General features: G+C 46.7%; 1 protein-coding gene across 6 annotated transcripts in view; it reads left to right on the forward strand.

The window, feature by feature from the left end:
* Nucleotides 1–17,362, forward strand: part of KMT2E (lysine methyltransferase 2E (inactive)) — a 445,960-nt gene that overhangs the window by 394,050 nt on the left and 34,548 nt on the right. For all 6 annotated transcript variants that reach the window (XM_063927017.1, XM_063927020.1, XM_063927022.1 and 3 more), the window contains 2 exons: nucleotides 12,830–13,399; nucleotides 14,246–14,541. In XM_063927017.1, the coding sequence (XP_063783087.1) occupies nucleotides 12,830–13,399; nucleotides 14,246–14,541 (866 nt within the window). The remainder of the gene's footprint in view (nucleotides 1–12,829; nucleotides 13,400–14,245; nucleotides 14,542–17,362) is intronic.

Below are 17,362 nucleotides of genomic sequence, written 5' to 3' on the forward strand. Positions count from 1 at the left end.
CTTCCATTCGGATAGGGCAGAACTGAGGACTCGTCCGCATTTTCTCCCTAAGGTGGTATCAGCGTTTCACCTGAACCAACCTATTGTGGTGCCTGCGGCCACTGGCGACTTGGAGGACTCCAAGTTGTTGGACGTTGTCAGAGCCTTAAAAATATACATTTCAAGGACGGCTGAAGTCAGAAAATCTGACTCGCTGTTGATACTATATGCACCCAACAAGTTGGGTGCCCCTGCTTCTAAGCAGACGATTGCTCGTTGGATTTGTAACACAATTCAACTTGCTCATTCTGTGGCAGGCCTGCCACAGCCTAAATCTGTTAAGGCCCATTCCACAAGGAAGGTGGGCTCATCTTGGGCGGCTGCCCGAGGGGTCTCGGCATTACAATTCTGCCGAGCAGCTACGTGGTCGGGGGAAAACACGTTTGTAAAATTCTACAAATTTGATACCCTGGCAAAAGAGGACTTGGAATTCTCTCATTCGGTGCTGCAGAGTCATCCGCACTCTCCCGCCCGTTTGGGAGCTTTGGTATAATCCCCATGGTCCTTTCAGGAACCCCAGCATCCACTTAGGACGATAGAGAAAATAAGAATTTACTTACCGATAATTCTATTTCTCGGAGTCCGTAGTGGATGCTGGGCGCCCATCCCAAGTGCGGATTATCTGCAATACTGTACATAGTTATTGTTAACAAATTCGGGTTATATTGTTAAGGAGCCATCTTTAAGAGGCTCTTTCTGTTATCATACTGTTAACTGGGTTTAGATCACAAGTTGTACGGTGTGATTGGTGTGGCTGGTATGAGTCTTACCCGGGATTCAAATTGCCTCCCTTATTGTGTACGCTCGTCCGGGCACAGTACCTAACTGGAGTCTGGAGGAGGGTCATAGGGGGAGGAGCCAGTGCACACCACCTGATCTGGTAAAAGCTTTACTTTTTTGTGCCCTGTCTCCTGCGGAGCCGCTATTCCCCATGGTCCTTTCAGGAACCCCAGCATCCACTACGGACTCCGAGAAATAGAATTATCGGTAAGTAAATTCTTATTTTAAACCTTATATGGCTAAAGAAATGCATCACATATAGCTCCTGGGCTATATGGATGCATTTAACCCCTGCCAGTTTTCCTAAAAAAAGCGGGAGAAAAGGGGGCGGAGCCTATCTCCTCAGCACACAAGCGCCATTTTCCCTCACAGCTCCGCTGGAAGGACGGCTCCCTGACTCTCCCCTGCAGTCCTGCTACAGAATCAGGGTAAAACAAGAGAGGGGGGGCACTAATTGGCAGAAAATACATATACAGCAGCTATAGAAGGGAGAAACACTTATATAAGGTTATCCCTGCATATATATAGCGCTCTGGTGTGTGCTGGCAAACTCTCCCTCTGTCTCCCCAAAGGGCTCGTGGGGTCCTGTCCTCTATCAGAGCATTCCCTGTGTGTGTGCTGTGTGTCGGTACGATTGTGTCGACATGTATGAGGAGGAAAATGATGAGGAGGCGGAGCAATTGCCTGTAATAGTGATGTCACCCCCTAGGGAGTCGACACCTGACTGGATGGTAGTATGGAAGGAATTACGTGACAGTGTCAGCACTTTGAAAAAAACTGTTGACGACATGAGACAGCCGGCAAATCAGTTAGTGCCTGTCTAGGCGTCTCAAACACCGTCAGGGGCTCTAAAGCGCCCGTTACCTCAGATGGTCGACACAGACCCAGACACGGATACTGACTCCAGTGTCGACGGTGACGAGACAAACGTAATGTCCAGTAGGGCCACACGTTACATGATCACGGCAATGAAGGAGGCTTTGAACATTTCTGATACTACAAGTACCACAAAAAGGGGTATTATGTGGGGTGTGAAAAAACTACCCATAGTTTTTCCTGAATCAGATGAATTAAATGAGGTGTGTGACAAAGCGTGGGTTTCCCCCGATAAAAAAACTGCTGATTTCTAATAAATTATTGGCATTATACCCTTTCCCGCCAGAGGTTAGGGCGCGTTGGGAAACACCCCCTAGGGTAGATAAGGCGCTCACACGCTTATCAAAACAAGTGGCGTTACCGTCTCCTGATACGGCCGCCCTCAAGGAACCAGCTGATAGAAAGCTGGAAAATATCCTAAAAGGTATATACACACATACTGGTGTTATACTACGACCAGCAATCGCCTCAGCCTGGATGTGCAGCGCTGGAGTGGCTTGGTCGGATTCCCTGACTGAAAATATTGATACCCTGGATAGGGACAGTATATTATTGACTATAGAGCATTTAAAGGATGCATTACTATATATGCGAGATGCACAGAGGGATATTTGCACCCTGGCATCAAGAGTAAGTGCGTTGTCCATTTCTGCCAGAAGAAGTTTATGGACACGACAGTGGTCAGGTGATGCGGATTCCAAACGGCATATGGAAGTTTTGCCGTAAAAAGGGGAGGAGTTATTTGGGGTCGGTCTGTCAGACCTGGTGGCCACGGCGACGGCTGGGAAATCCACCTTTTTACCCCAGGTCACCTCTCAGCAGAAAAAGACACCGTCTTTTCAAACTCAGTCCTTTCGTCCCCATAAGGGCAAGCGGGCAAAAGGCCACTCATTTCTGCCCCGGGGCAGAGGAAGGGGAAAAAGACTGCAGCAGGCAGCCACTTCCCAGGATCAGAAGCCCTCCCCCGCTTCTGCCAAGTCTTCAGCATGACGCTGGGGCTTTACAAGCGGACTCAGGCACGGTGGGGGCCCGTCTCAAAAATTTCAACGCGCAGTGGGCTCACTCGCAAGTGGACCCCTGGATCCTGCAGGTAGTATCACAGGGGTACAAATTGGAATTCGAGACGTCTCCCCCTCGCCGGTTCCTGAAGTCTGCTCTACCAACGTCTCCCTCCGACAGGGAGGCAGTATTGGAAGCTATTCACAAGCTGTATTCCCAGCAGGTGATAATCAAGGTACCCCTCCTACAACAGGGAAAGGGGTATTATTCCACGCTGTTTGTGGTACCGTAGCCGGACGGCTCGGTGAGACCGATTTTAAATCTGAAATCATTGAACACTTACATAAAAAGGTTCAAATTCAAGATGGAATCACTCAGAGCAGTGATAGCGAACCTGGAAGAAGGGGACTATATGGTGTCTCTGGACATCAAAGATGCTTATCTCCATGTCCCAATCTACCCTTCTCACCAAGGGTACCTCAGGTTTGTGGTACAGAACTGTCATTATCAGTTTCAGACGCTGCCGTTTGGATTGTCCACGGCACCACGGGTCTTTACCAAGGTAATGGCCGAAATGATGATTCTTCTTCGAAGAAAAGGCGTCTTAATTATCCCTTACTTGGACGATCTCCTGATAAGGGCAAGATCCAGGGAACAGTTAGAGGTCGGAGTAGCACTATCTCAGGTGGTGCTACGTCAGCACGGGTGGATTCTAAATATTCCAAAATTGCAGCTGATTCCAACAACACGTCTACTGTTCCTAGGGATGATTCTGGACACAGTCCAGAAAAAGGTGTTTCTCCCGGAGTAGAAGGCCAGGGAGTTATCCGAGCTAGTCAGGAACCTCCTGAAACCAGGACAAGTGTCAGTGCATCAATGCACAAGGGTCCTGGGAAAGATGGTGGCTTCTTACGAAGCGATTCCATTCGGAAGATTCCATGCAAGAACTTTTCAGTGGGATCTGCTGGACAAATGGTCCGGATCGCATCTTCAGATGCATCAGCGGATAACCCTATCTCCAAGGACAAGGGTGTCTCTCCTGTGGTGGTTGCAGAGTGCTCATCTTCTAGAGGGCCGCAGATTCGGCATTCAGGACTGGATTCTGGTGACCACGGATGCCAGCCTGAGAGGCTGGGGAGCAGTCACACAGGGAAAAAATTTCCAGGGCTTGTGGTCAAGCATGGAAACGTCTCTTCACATAAATATCCTGGAACTAAGGGCAATTTACAATGCCCTAAGCCAAGCAAGGCCTCTGCTTCAGGGTCAGTCGGTATTGATCCAATCGGACAACATCACGGCAGTCGCCCACGTAAACAGACAGGGCGGCACAAGAAGCAGGAGGGCAATGGCAGAAGCTGCAAGGATTCTTCGCTGGGCGGAAAATCATGTGATAGCACTGTCAGCAGTGTTCATTCCGGGAGTGGACAACTGGGAAGCAGACTTCCTCAGCAGACACGACCTCCACCCGGGAGAGTGGGGACTTCATCCAGAAGTCTTCCACATGATTGTAAACCGTTGGGAAAAACCAAAGGTGGACATGATGGCGTCCTGCCTCAACAAAAAACTAGACAGGTATTGCGCCAGGTCAAGGGACCCTCAGGCAATAGCTGTGGACGCTCTGGTAACACCGTGGGTGTACCAGTCAGTGTATGTGTTCCCTCCTCTGCCTCTCATACCCAAGGTATTGAGAATTATAAGACGGAGAGGAGTAAGAACTATACTCGTGGCTCCGGATTGGCCAAGAAGGACTTGGTACCCGGAACTTCAAGAGATGCTCACAGAGGACCCGTGGCCTCTACCTCTAAGGAAGGACCTGCTCCAGCAGGGACCTTGTCTGTTCCAAGACTTACCGCGGCTGCGTTTGACGGCATGGAGGTTGAACGCCGGATCCTGAAGGAAAAAGGCATTCCAGATGAAGTCATCCCTACCCTGGTCAAGGCCAGGAAGGATGTAACCGCAAAACATTATCACCGCATTTGGCGAAAATATGTTGCGTGGTGTGAGGCCAAGAAGGCCCCTACAGAGGAATTTCAACTGGGTCGTTTCCTGCATTTCCTGCAAACAGGACTATCTATGGGCCTAAAATTAGGGTCCATTAAGGTTCAAATTTCGGCCCTGTCGATCTTCTTCCAAAAATAACTGGCTTCAGTGCCTGAATTTCAGACGTTTGTCAAAGGGGTACTGCATATACAGCCTCCTTTTGTGCCTCCAGTGGCACCTTGGGATCTCAATGTAGTGTTGAGTCTCCTAAAATCACATTGGTTTGAACCACTCACCACTGTGGAATTGAAATATCTCACATGGAAAGTGGTCATGCTGTTAGCCCTGGCTTCAGCCAGGCGTGTCTCAGAATTGGCGGCTTTGTCATATAAAAGCCCTTACCTAATTTTTCATTCAGACAGGGCAGAACTGAGGACTCGCCCTCAATTTCTCCCTAAGGTGGTTTCAGCGTTTCACATGAACCAGCCTATTGTGGTGCCTGCGGCTACTAGGGACTTGGAGGACTCCAAGTTGCTGGACGTAGTCAGGGCCCTGAAAATATGTTTCCAGGACGGCTGGAGTCAGAAAATCTGACTCGCTGTTTATCCTGTATGCACCCAACAAGCTGGGTGCTCCTGCTTCTAAGCAGACGATTGCTCGTTGGATTTGTAGTACAATTCAGCTTGCACATTCTGTGGCAGGCCTGCCACAGCCAAAATCTGTAAAAGCCCATTCCACAAGGAAAGTGGGCTCATCTTGGCCGGCTGCCCGAGGGGTCTCGGCTTTACAACTTTGCCGAGCAGCTACTTGGTCAGGGGCAAACACGTTTGCTAAATTCTACAAATTTGATACCCTGGCTGAGGAGGACCTGGAGTTCTCTCATTCGGTGCTGCAGAGTCATCCGCACTCTCCCGCCCGTTTGGGAGCTTTGGTATAATCCCCATGGTCCTTACGGAGTTCCCAGCATCCACTAGGACGTCAGAGAAAATAAGAATTTCTCTATCGTCCTAAGTGGATGCTGGGGTTCCTGAAAGGACCATGGGGAATAGCGGCTCCGCAGGAGACAGGGCACAAAAAAGTAAAGCTTTACTAGGTCAGGTGGTGTGCACTGGCTCCTCCCCCTATGACCCTCCTCCAGACTCCAGTTAGATTTTGTGCCCGAACGAGAAGGGTGCAATCTAGGTGGCTCTCCTAAAGAGCTGCTTAGAGAAAGTTTAGTTTAGGTTTTTTTCTTTACAGTGAGTCCTGCTGGCAACAGGATCACTGCAACGTGGGACTTAGGGGGAAAGTAGTAAACTCACCTGCATGCAGAGTGGATTTGCTGCTTGGCTACTGGACACCATTAGCTCCAGAGGGATCGAACACAGGCCCAGCCGTGGAGTCCGGTCCCGGAGCCGCGCCGCCGACCCCCTTGCAGATGCTGAAGCGTGAAGAGGTCCGGAAACCGGCGGCTGAAGACTCCTCAGTCTTCATAAGGTAGCGCACAGCACTGCAGCTGTGCGCCATTTTCCTCTCAGCACACTTCACTGGGCAGTCACTGAGGGTGCAGAGCGCTGGGGGGGGGCGCTCTGAGAGGCAAATATAAACCTTATACAAGGCTAAAAATACCTCACGTATAGCCCATAGGGGCTATATGGAGATATTTAACCCCTGCCTGACTGGAAAAATAGCGGGAGAAGAACCCGCCGAAAAAGGGGCGGGGCCTATCTCCTCAGCACACGGCGCCATTTTCTGTCACAGCTCCGCTGGTCAGAACGGCTCCCAGGTCTCTCCCCTGCACTGCACTACAGAAACAGGGTAAAACAGAGAGGGGGGGCACATTAATGGCTATATATATATATATATTAAAGCAGCTATAAGGGAGCACTTAATATAAGGATATCCCTTGTATATATAGCGCTTTGTGGTGTGTGCTGGCAGACTCTCCCTCTGTCTCCCCAAAAGGGCTAGTGGGTCCTGTCTTCATTAGAGCATTCCCTGTGAGTTTGCGGTGTGTGTCGGTACGTGGTGTCGACATGTATGAGGACGATATTGGTGTGGAGGCGGAGCAATTGCCAAATATGCAGATGTCACCCCCCAGGGGGTCGACACCAGAATGGATGCCTTTATTTGTGGAATTACGTGATGGTTTATCTTCCCTTAAACAGTCAGTTGAGGACATGAGGCGGCCGGACAATCAATTAATGCCTGTCCAGGCGCCTCAAACACCGTCAGGGGCTGTAAAACGCCCTTTGCCTCAGTCGGTCGACACAGACCCAGACACGGGCACTGATTCCAGTGACGACGGTAGAAATTCAAACGTATTTTCCAGTAGGGCCACACGTTATATGATTTTGGCAATGAAGGAGACGTTACATTTAGCTGATACTACAGATACCGTAAAACAGGGTATTATGTATGGTGTGAAAAAACTACAAACAGTTTTTCCTGAATCAGAAGAATTAAATGACGTGTGTGATGAAGCGTGGGTTGCTCCTGATAAAAAGTTGATAATTTCAAAAAAGTTATTGGCATTATACCCTTTCCCGCCAGAGGTTAGGGCGCGCTGGGAAACACCCCCTAAGGTGGACAAGGCGCTCACACGCTTATCCAAACAAGTGGCGTTACCCTCTCCTGAGACGGCCGCACTTAAGGATCCATCAGATAGAAAGATGGAAGTTATTCAAAAGAATATATACACACATGCAGGTGTTATACTACGACCAGCTATAGCAACTGCCTGGATGTGCAGTGCTGGAGTAGTTTGGTCAGAATCCCTGATTGAAAATATTGATACCCTAGATAGGGACAATGTTTTACTGTCGTTAGAACAAATAAAGGATGCATTTATCTATATGCGTGATGCACAGAGGGATATTTGCACACTGGCATCTCGGATGAGTGCTATGTCCATTTCAGCCAGAAGAGCCTTATGGACACGACAGTGGACAGGCGATGCGGATTCAAAACGTCACATGGAGGTTTTGCCGTATAAAGGGGAGGAGTTATTTGGAGTTGGTCTATCAGACTTGGTGGCCACGGCTACTGCCGGGAAATCCACTTTTTTACCTCAAGTCACTCCCCAACAGAGAAAGGCACCGACCTTTCAACCGCAGCCTTTTCGCTCCTACAAAAATAAGAGAGCAAAGGGCTTGTCGTACCTGCCACGAGGCAGAGGAAGAGGGAAGAGACACCAACAGGCAGCTCCTTCCCAGGAACAGAAGCCCTCCCCGGCTCCTGCAAAAACCTCAGCATGACGCTGGGGCCTCTCAAGCGGACTCGGGGACAGTGGGGGGCCGTCTCAAAAATTACAGCGCGCAGTGGGCTCACTCGCAGGTAGACCCCTGGATCCTGCAGATAATATCTCAGGGGTACAGGTTGGAATTAGAGACGGATCCTCCTCATCGTTTCCTGAAGTCTGCCTTACCAACCGTCTCTTCCGAAAGGGAGAGGGTGTTGGAAGCCATTCACAAGCTGTACGCTCAGCAGGTGATAGTCAAAGTACCCCTATTACAACAAGGAAAGGGGTATTATTCCACTCTATTTGTGGTACCGAAGCCGGATGGCTCGGTAAGGCCTATTCTAAATCTGAAGTCCTTGAACCTCTACATAAAAAAGTTCAAGTTCAAGATGGAGTCACTCAGAGCAGTGATAGCGAACCTGGAAGAAGGGGACTTTATGGTATCCTTGGACATCAAGGATGCGTATCTACACGTTCCGATTTACCCCGCACACCAGGGGTACCTCAGGTTCATTGTTCAAAACTGTCACTATCAGTTTCAGACGCTGCCGTTCGGATTGTCCACGGCGCCTCGGGTCTTTACCAAGGTAATGGCCGAGATGATGATTCTTCTTCGAAGAAAAGGCGTATTAGTTATCCCATACTTGGACGATCTCCTAATAAGGGCAAGGTCCAGAGAACAGCTGGAGACAGCTTTAGCACTATCTCAAGAGGTGCTAAGACAACACGGGTGGATTCTGAATATTCCAAAATCCCATTTAATCCCGACAACTCGTCTGCTGTTCCTAGGAATGATTCTGGACACGGTTCAGAAAAAGGTTTTCCTTCCAGAGGAAAAAGCCAAGGAGTTATCCGATCTGGTCAGGAACCTCCTAAAACCAGGAAAAGTGTCAGTACATCAATGCACAAGAGTCCTGGGAAAAATGGTGGCTTCTTACGAAGCAATTCCATTCGGCAGATTCCATGCAAGAATATTCCAAAGGGATCTGTTGGACAAATGGTCAGGGTCGCATCTGCAGATGCACCTGCGAATAACCCTGTCACCAAAGACAAGGGTGTCACTTCTGTGGTGGTTGCAGAAGGCTCACCTATTAGAAGGCCGCAGATTCGGCATTCAGGATTGGATCCTGGTGACCACGGACGCCAGCCTGAGAGGCTGGGGAGCAGTCACACAAGGAAGAAACTTCCAGGGAGTATGGACGAGTCTGGAAAAGTCTCTTCACATAAACATTCTGGAACTAAGAGCAATCTACAATGCTCTAAGCCAGGCGGAACTTCTCCTGCAAGGAAAGCCGGTGTTGATTCAGTCGGACAACATCACGGCGGTCGCCCATGTAAACAGGCAGGGCGGCACAAGAAGCAGGAGTGCAATGGCAGAAGCTGCCAAGATTCTTCGCTGGGCGGAGAATCACGTGATAGCACTGTCAGCAGTGTTCATCCCGGGCGTGGACAACTGGGAAGCAGACTTCCTCAGCAGACACGATCTTCATCCGGGAGAGTGGGGTCTACATCCAGAAGTCTTCAACATGTTAATAGACCGTTGGGAAAGACCAATTGTAGACATGATGGCGTCTCGCCTCAACAAGAAACTGGACAAATATTGCGCCAGGTCAAGAGATCCACAGGCAATAGCTGTGGACGCACTGGTAACTCCTTGGGTGTACCAGTCAGTGTATGTGTTTCCTCCTCTGCCGCTCATACCAAAGGTATTGAAGATCATACGGCAAAGAAGAGTAAGAACAATACTAGTGGTTCCGGATTGGCCGAGAAGGACTTGGTATCCGGAACTTCAAGAGATGCTCACGGACGAACCGTGGCCTCTACCTCTGAGAAGGGACCTGCTACAGCAGGGTCCCTGTCTTTTTCAAGACTTACCGCGGCTGCGTTTGACGGCATGGCGGTTGAACGCCAGATCCTAAAAGGGAAAGGCATTCCAGAAGAAGTCATTCCTACCTTGATTAAGGCACGGAAGGAAGTCACCGTGAAACATTATCACCGCATTTGGCGAAAATATGTAGCGTGGTGCGAGGATCGGAGGGTTCCGACGGAGGAATTCCAACTGGGTCGTTTCCTACATTTCCTGCAATCAGGATTATCTATGGGTCTCAAATTGGGATCCATTAAGGTTCAAATTTCGGCCCTGTCAATATTCTTCCAAAAAGAATTGGCCTCTGTCCCTGAGGTCCAGACTTTTGTCAAGGGAGTACTGCATATACAGCCTCCTGTGGTGCCTCCGGTGGCACCGTGGGATCTAAATGTAGTTTTAGATTTCCTCAAATCCCATTGGTTTGAACCATTGAAAAAGGTGGATTTGAAATATCTCACATTGAAAGTGACTATGTTACTAGCCCTGGCCTCTGCCAGGAGAGTATCTGAATTGGCGGCTTTATCTTATAAAAGTCCTTATCTAATCTTCCATTCGGATAGGGCAGAACTGCGGACTCGTCCGCATTTTCTCCCTAAAGTGGTATCAGCATTTCATCTGAACCAACCTATTGTGGTGCCTGCGGCCACTAGCGACTTGGAGGACTCCAAGTTGTTGGACGTTGTCAGAGCCTTAAAAATATACATTGCAAGGACGGCTGGAGTCAGAAAATCTGACTCGCTGTTTATATTGTATGCACCCAACAAGTTGGGCGCACCTGCTTCTAAGCAGTCGATTGCTCGTTGGATTTGTAACACAATTCAACTTGCACATTCTGTGGCAGGCCTGCCACAGCCTAAAACTGTAAAAGCCCACTCCACAAGGAAGGTGGGCTCATCTTGGGCGGCTGCCCGAGGGGTCTCGGCATTACAACTCTGCCGAGCAGCTACGTGGTCGGGGGAGAACACGTTTGTAAAATTTTACAAATTTGATACCCTGGCAAAGGAGGACCTGGAGTTCTCTCATTCGGTGCTGCAGAGTCATCCGCACTCTCCCGCCCGTTTGGGAGCTTTGGTATAATCCCCATGGTCCTTTCAGGAACCCCAGCATCCACTTAGGACGATAGAGAAAATAAGAATTTACTTACCGATAATTCTATTTCTCGGAGTCCGTAGTGGATGCTGGGCGCCCATCCCAAGTGCGGATTATCTGCAATACTTGTACATAGTTATTGTTAACTAATTCGGGTTATTGTTAAGGAGCCATCTTTAAGAGGCCCTTTCTGTTGTCATACTGTTAACTGGGTTTAGATCACAAGTTGTACGGTGTGATTGGTGTGGCTGGTATGAGTCTTACCCGGGATTCAAAATGCCTCCCTTATTGTGTATGCTCGTCCGGGCACAGTACCTAACTGGAGTCTGGAGGAGGGTCATAGGGGGAGGAGCCAGTGCACACCACCTGACCTAGTAAAGCTTTACTTTTTTGTGCCCTGTCTCCTGCGGAGCCGCTATTCCCCATGGTCCTTTCAGGAACCCCAGCATCCACTACGGACTCCGAGAAATAGAATTATCGGTAAGTAAATTCTTATTTTACTTACCGATAATTCTATTTCTCGTAGTCCGTAGTGGATGCTGGGCGCCCATCCCAAGTGCGGATTGTCTGCAATACTTGTATATAGTTATTGTTACAAAAATCGGGTTGTTTATTGTTGTGAGCCATCTTTTCAGAGGCTCCTACGTTTATCATACTGTTAACTGGGTTCAGATCACAAGTTGTACGGTGTGATTGGTGTGGCTGGTATGAGTCTTACCCGGGATTCAAGATCCTTCCTTATTATGTACGCTCGTCCGGGCACAGTATCCTAACTGAGGCTTGGAGGAGGGTCATAGGGGGAGGAGCCAGTGCACACCAGCTAGTCAGAAAGCTTTTACTTTTGTGCCCAGTCTCCTGCGGAGCCGCTATTCCCCATGGTCCTTACGGAGTTCCCAGCATCCACTACGGACTACGAGAAATAGAATTATCGGTAAGTAAATTCTTATTTTTTGAGTGAGAGTGGGATAGTGAAATTTTTGTTTTTTGATGGCTCAATGTACACAAACTTTGTTTAATACACAGTTATTAAAAATATTGTAATAAATTACCTTCAGGCAGTGTGTATAAGGTGTATAAGAAACATAAATGAATTGTGTGAATGTACACACACTTTGTTTAATGCACAAAGTTATAAAAAATATTGGCTAAAATGACCTTCAGGCTGTGTGTATACGGTGTATATGAAACATAAATACATTCTGTGCTTAGACTTGGGTCCCATCACCATGATATCTCATTATGGTATGCAATTATTCCAAAATACGGAAAATTCCCATATCCAAAATACCTCTGGTCCCGAGCATTTTGGATAAGGGATACTCAACCTGTACAGGTTGAGTATCCCATATCCAAATATTCCGAAATACGGAATATTCCGAAATACGGACTTTTTTGTGTGAGAGTGACATAGTGAAATCTTTGTTTTCTGTGGCTCAATGTACTCAAACTTTGTTTAAAACACAAAGTTATTAAAAATATTGTATTAAATGACCTTCAGGCTGTGTGTATAAGGTGTATATGAAACATAAATGAATTGTGTGAATGTACACACACTTTGTTTAATGCACAAAGTTATTAAAAATATTGGATAAAATTACCTTCCGGCTGTGTGTATAAGGTGTATATGTAACAAATGCATTCTGTGCTTAGACTTGGGTCCCATCACCATGATATCTCATTATGGTATGCAATTATTCCAAAATACGGAAAAATCCGATATCCAAAATACCTCTGGTCCCAAGCATTTTGGATAAAGGATACTCAACCTGTATTAGGTTTTATTCACAAACTAACGTTCCTGATTCAAGGTATATTACCAATCCTCCTTTTGTTTTTATTTTGCAAAGAAATAGACAACTTTTTCTTATTACTAGTGAATTGCACATAGCATGGTATCTCTCATACCTTACTTCACTTGTGCTATTCTAAACTGAACCTGTACATTGTGCCTGTAAATGTAATGCTCTGTTTGTTTGCAGGCTACTGACCGAGCAGCAGCGTCTCTGGTGATTAATTCATTCAAGAATTGTAACCTGACAGAAATGGTAGTACAAGAAATAAAACCTATTGGCTATTCAAGCCCACGGAGCAGGACCGATTTAAACAGACCATGCACGTCAGAAAGTGAGTCTGTGCCAGACCTTCATTTGGGACTTGAATTGAAGGCGCATACTGCACTGCAAAAGAATATGGAGCCCTTGTCCCTAGAAAGGACTGATTCAAACAGCCAGCAGGAAACTGCTCACTGTGGACAGGGTACTGTGTATTCATCATGGATCAAAAGCCCAGAAAGGACAGGTGTGAACTTCTCTGCAGTTCATTCTAATTTGAGAGACCTGACCCCTTCACACCAGTTAGAAGTTGGTGGTGGATTCAGAATGAATGACTCAAAGTGCCTCATTCAAGAGGATGCCCGTAGCATGTTCATGGATGGTTCCATTTTTTGTTCCACAGATGAAGGACTTGTTACTGGATTTGGAAGAGCACTTTGTAGTGATGGTGTTTTGGATGGAAATGGAATACAACTAAATCCTCCACAAAAGAAAAAGGTGAGCAGAAAGTTTTTGTAAAGTTTTAAACTGAAGTGCAGAGTAGTGGTTAATAAATACTCTGAGCCCCTTGCATATTCAGATTTATTTGTGTCAGAAACTAATTTGGATATTTGTTTTATTAAAAGAAAAAATGATGGGTCAGATGTATTAAGCCTGGAGAATTGATAAAGTAGTGATAAGTAGAAGGTGATAATGCGGTTTTGAAAACTGAAAGGAGACTATTGGCTGATGCGTTATCACCTTCGGCTTATCACTGCTTTATCATTTTTCCAGGCTTAATACACCTGCCCCTGTGTTTTATGTTTCAAAAGCTATATACAAGGGTTTAAAATAACTGCATTCACACACATTTTTTATCCTTTGGAGCAAAGAATAGGTAATAAAATCTGATCAGCATCTGGGAAAAACAGACAAATGAACACATGATTTATCATGTTATAAGTTAACATGATGAGTGGGGAGGCTTAATATGATAATGACTGGTACTCCGAAGTCTGTGTTAACAAGTGTGCCCACTCTGTGTTTGTGCACATACATCTGCTTAAACCAGAAAAAAAGCTAGTACATGAAATGTTGCCTCCTATGTCACTCTGCTTTTGATTCACACCATAGCTTATGCACAATGCAGTACTATTCAAGTACTGTTAGTGTGTTGTGCTTTAAAGTACATTTAAGACCTGTATATAAGTAACATGTAGGCACACACATAGTGTTAATGTAGTGGACAGAAAATTTATATGAAGGTATTCTGTTGTAAATGCAATGGCACTATTTCTAAAAACTTCTTAAAAAAGTTTGCCCCCCTTCAAGTCCCTTTATTTTATTTATTTATATATACTTTAGGTATCATTGCTGGAATACCGAAAAAGACAGCGTGAAGCCAGAAAGAGTGGCTCTAAGCCTGAAAGTTTATCTCTGGTCACACTCTCCCCACATCATGACCATGGAAATCTAGTTGGGAACTGTGCCACTGAAATCTTTAGTAGCAATGTGGAGAATATGGAACCCAATGAGTTTGTGGTTACTCAGACTGTACCGCAGCCAGCTGAAGTCCAAAATGTTTCATCGGAGGAGACAGACCAAAATTCTCCAGTTATGGATGCCTCCGCAAATGAGAAAAATGATCCAGAGGTTCAATGGTAAATGATTATTGTTCTTTGTGGGGTTTTGTTTTGTTTTGTTTGTTTTTTTTAGTTTATTTTTAGTTCACTAACCTTTGCTAAATCATTAGTACTTGAGCATCACTGTCATAAATATAGTGTGATGTCACTGAAATAATATACCAGCCGCCACTTTTAGAGAAAGATAAAGTAACATTTCCCTCAATGATCATTCACTTGATAAGTTAGTTTTTTTAACTCCATAAACTGTAAGAGACAACTGGTCTGTCAACCAATATGGAGCAATTGAACTTGATGACTGTAGTGATGGGCCTGATTCAGAGGTGGACACAAATTGGCTCGGTGCTGCTTCTTTGGCCACAGCGGATCTGAGAAGATAAGCAAATGCCACAGGAGCCATCTTTTGTAATAAGACCCCCACCATTGGCTTCTGATGTCTGCGGTCTGAATTTGAAGGTGTAAGATTGGAGAAACTATGCAACCATTGCACAGATCATCCGACATATGAGCAATCCTAAGGTTTCTCTGAATGTCCAACGCAACAAAGCTGCTGAGGTAAGTGAAGCTGCATCGGAAGTCACTGTCTTCGGCACATGCCAAGAGATTCTACGCACACCAGTTTTCGAACCCGCTCCCCTTCACCACCCTCAAACGCCTGTAGCCTGTCAGTCAACCTTCCTAGCATAATTTAGTGCTCCCCTGGCTCATCAATCTGTCACCATCACTGAGTCCCTGAACCAGTACATACACCATAATATAGAAACATTCAAATTCCTTTACAGATTCGAATGATGTAGACCAATCACGTCGGTATAACTTATTGTGTGGATTGCTCTGGCACATGTTATATATAACTGATGAAAATAAAACTGCAAAAATCATGAGAGTTTCAAATGTATATCTAGTTTACTAAATTAAGTCTCTCCCTCCTCCTGTTTGGACCCTACTGGTCTCTGCGCTTTCACGTTTCAGACACAAACACAATATGTCTATTTTGCATAGCATTTCAATATACAGATGCAGCCATGCTCATCTTTGTTGCGATGCAGCATGCTGCCACACGGCTTGCTGCATGCCATGCCAGACTGCAACTATTTACAGCCGGCAGTTGTTCCACTACTTTCTAATAGAATTAATTGAGTGATGGACGGCTGCGAATAGTCACAGCCTGGCACGCAATGCAGCATGCCGTTTCCCAGTAAGATGAGCATGGCTACAGAAAGTGCTGACTTTATGCAGCTTATTCATGTCACACACATTAATAATGTAGTTGGATGTGCTCCATTACACACACTGTGAACTTGCCAGCAGACATAGGATAATTATTTATAAAAGTTTTAACTCAAGTCCTGACCAGTAGTTAAGTTTTCTAATAATGAATGCCTTGTGCAGCGTTAATGTGACTTTTGTTACTTCACATAAAGTGACATCTGAATAGGGGAAATGTCTAGTTACTGTATGTAGAAATGCCTAGTTATTATGTAGACTTTTTGGTTCCAGAGTACTTGTTTTGGTCTATAGTTAGATCAGTGTGTAGCCCAGATACAATACATACCATGGCTACCAGTTTTATGACTGGGGAGAATTTCCCTTGTCATTTTGTGGATTTATTTTCCATTAAATACATAACATGACATCTGGTGGTGGGCTATATATTTCTCTAACGTCCTAGTGGATGCTGGGAACTCCGTAAGGACCATGGGGAATAGCGGGCTCCGAAGGAGGCTGGGCACTCCAGAAAGATCTTAGACTACCTGGTGTGCACTGGCTCCTCCCACTATGACCCTCCTCCAAGCCTCAGTTAGATTTCGTGCCCGGCCGAGGTTGGATGCACACTAGGGGCTCTCCTGAGCTCTTAGAAAGTTATAGTCTTAGAATTTGTTATTTTCAGTGAGACCTGCTGGCAACAGGCTCACTGCAGCGAGGGACTAAGGGGAGAAGAAGCGAACTCGCCTGCTTGCAGCCGGATTGGGCTTCTTAGGCTACTGGACACCATTAGCTCCAGAGGGATCGACCGCAGGCCCAGCCTTGATGTTCGGTCCCGGAGCCGCGCCGCCGTCCCCCTTACAGAGCCAGAAGCAAGAAGATGGTCCGGAAAATCGGCGGCATGAAGACTGTCTTCACCAAGGTAGCGCACAGCACTGCAGCTGTGCGCCATTGCTCCTCTCACACACTTCACACTCCGGTCACTGAGGGTGCAGGGCGCTGGGGGGGGCGCCCTGAGGCAGCAATAAAAACACCTTGGCTGGCTAAAATACCTCAATATATGGCCCCAGGGGCTATATATGAGGTAAATACCCCTGCCAGAATTCCATAAAAAACGGGAGAATAGGCCGCGAAAAAGGGGCGGAGCCTATCTCCTCAGCACACTGGCGCCATTTTTCCCTCACAGCTCGGCTGGAAGGAAGCTCCCTGGCTCTTCCCTGCAATTCTACAGTACAGTAAGAGGGAAAAGAGAGGGGGGGCATTAAAATTGGCACTGTATACAGTATATTATATAAAAAGCAGCTATTAGGGACATAACTCAGTTAGTCCCTGTATATATATAGCGCTCTGGTGTGTGCTGGCATACTCTTACTCTGTCCCCCCAAAGGGCTTTTGTGGGTCCTGTCCTCGTTTAGAGCATTCCCTGTGTGTCTGCGGTGTGTCGGTACGGCTGTGTCGACATGTTGAATGAGGAGGCTTATATGGTGACAGAACAGAGGCCGATATATGTGATGTCGCCCCCTGTGGGGCCGACACCAGAGTGGATGGATAGGTGAAAGGTATTAACCGACAGTGTCAACTCCTTACATAAAAGGGTGGATGACGTAACAGCTGTGGGACAGCCGGCTTCGCA

This window comes from Pseudophryne corroboree, chromosome 6 (genome assembly GCF_028390025.1).
Source record: "Pseudophryne corroboree isolate aPseCor3 chromosome 6, aPseCor3.hap2, whole genome shotgun sequence".
Classification (NCBI taxonomy): Eukaryota; Metazoa; Chordata; class Amphibia; order Anura; family Myobatrachidae; genus Pseudophryne; species Pseudophryne corroboree.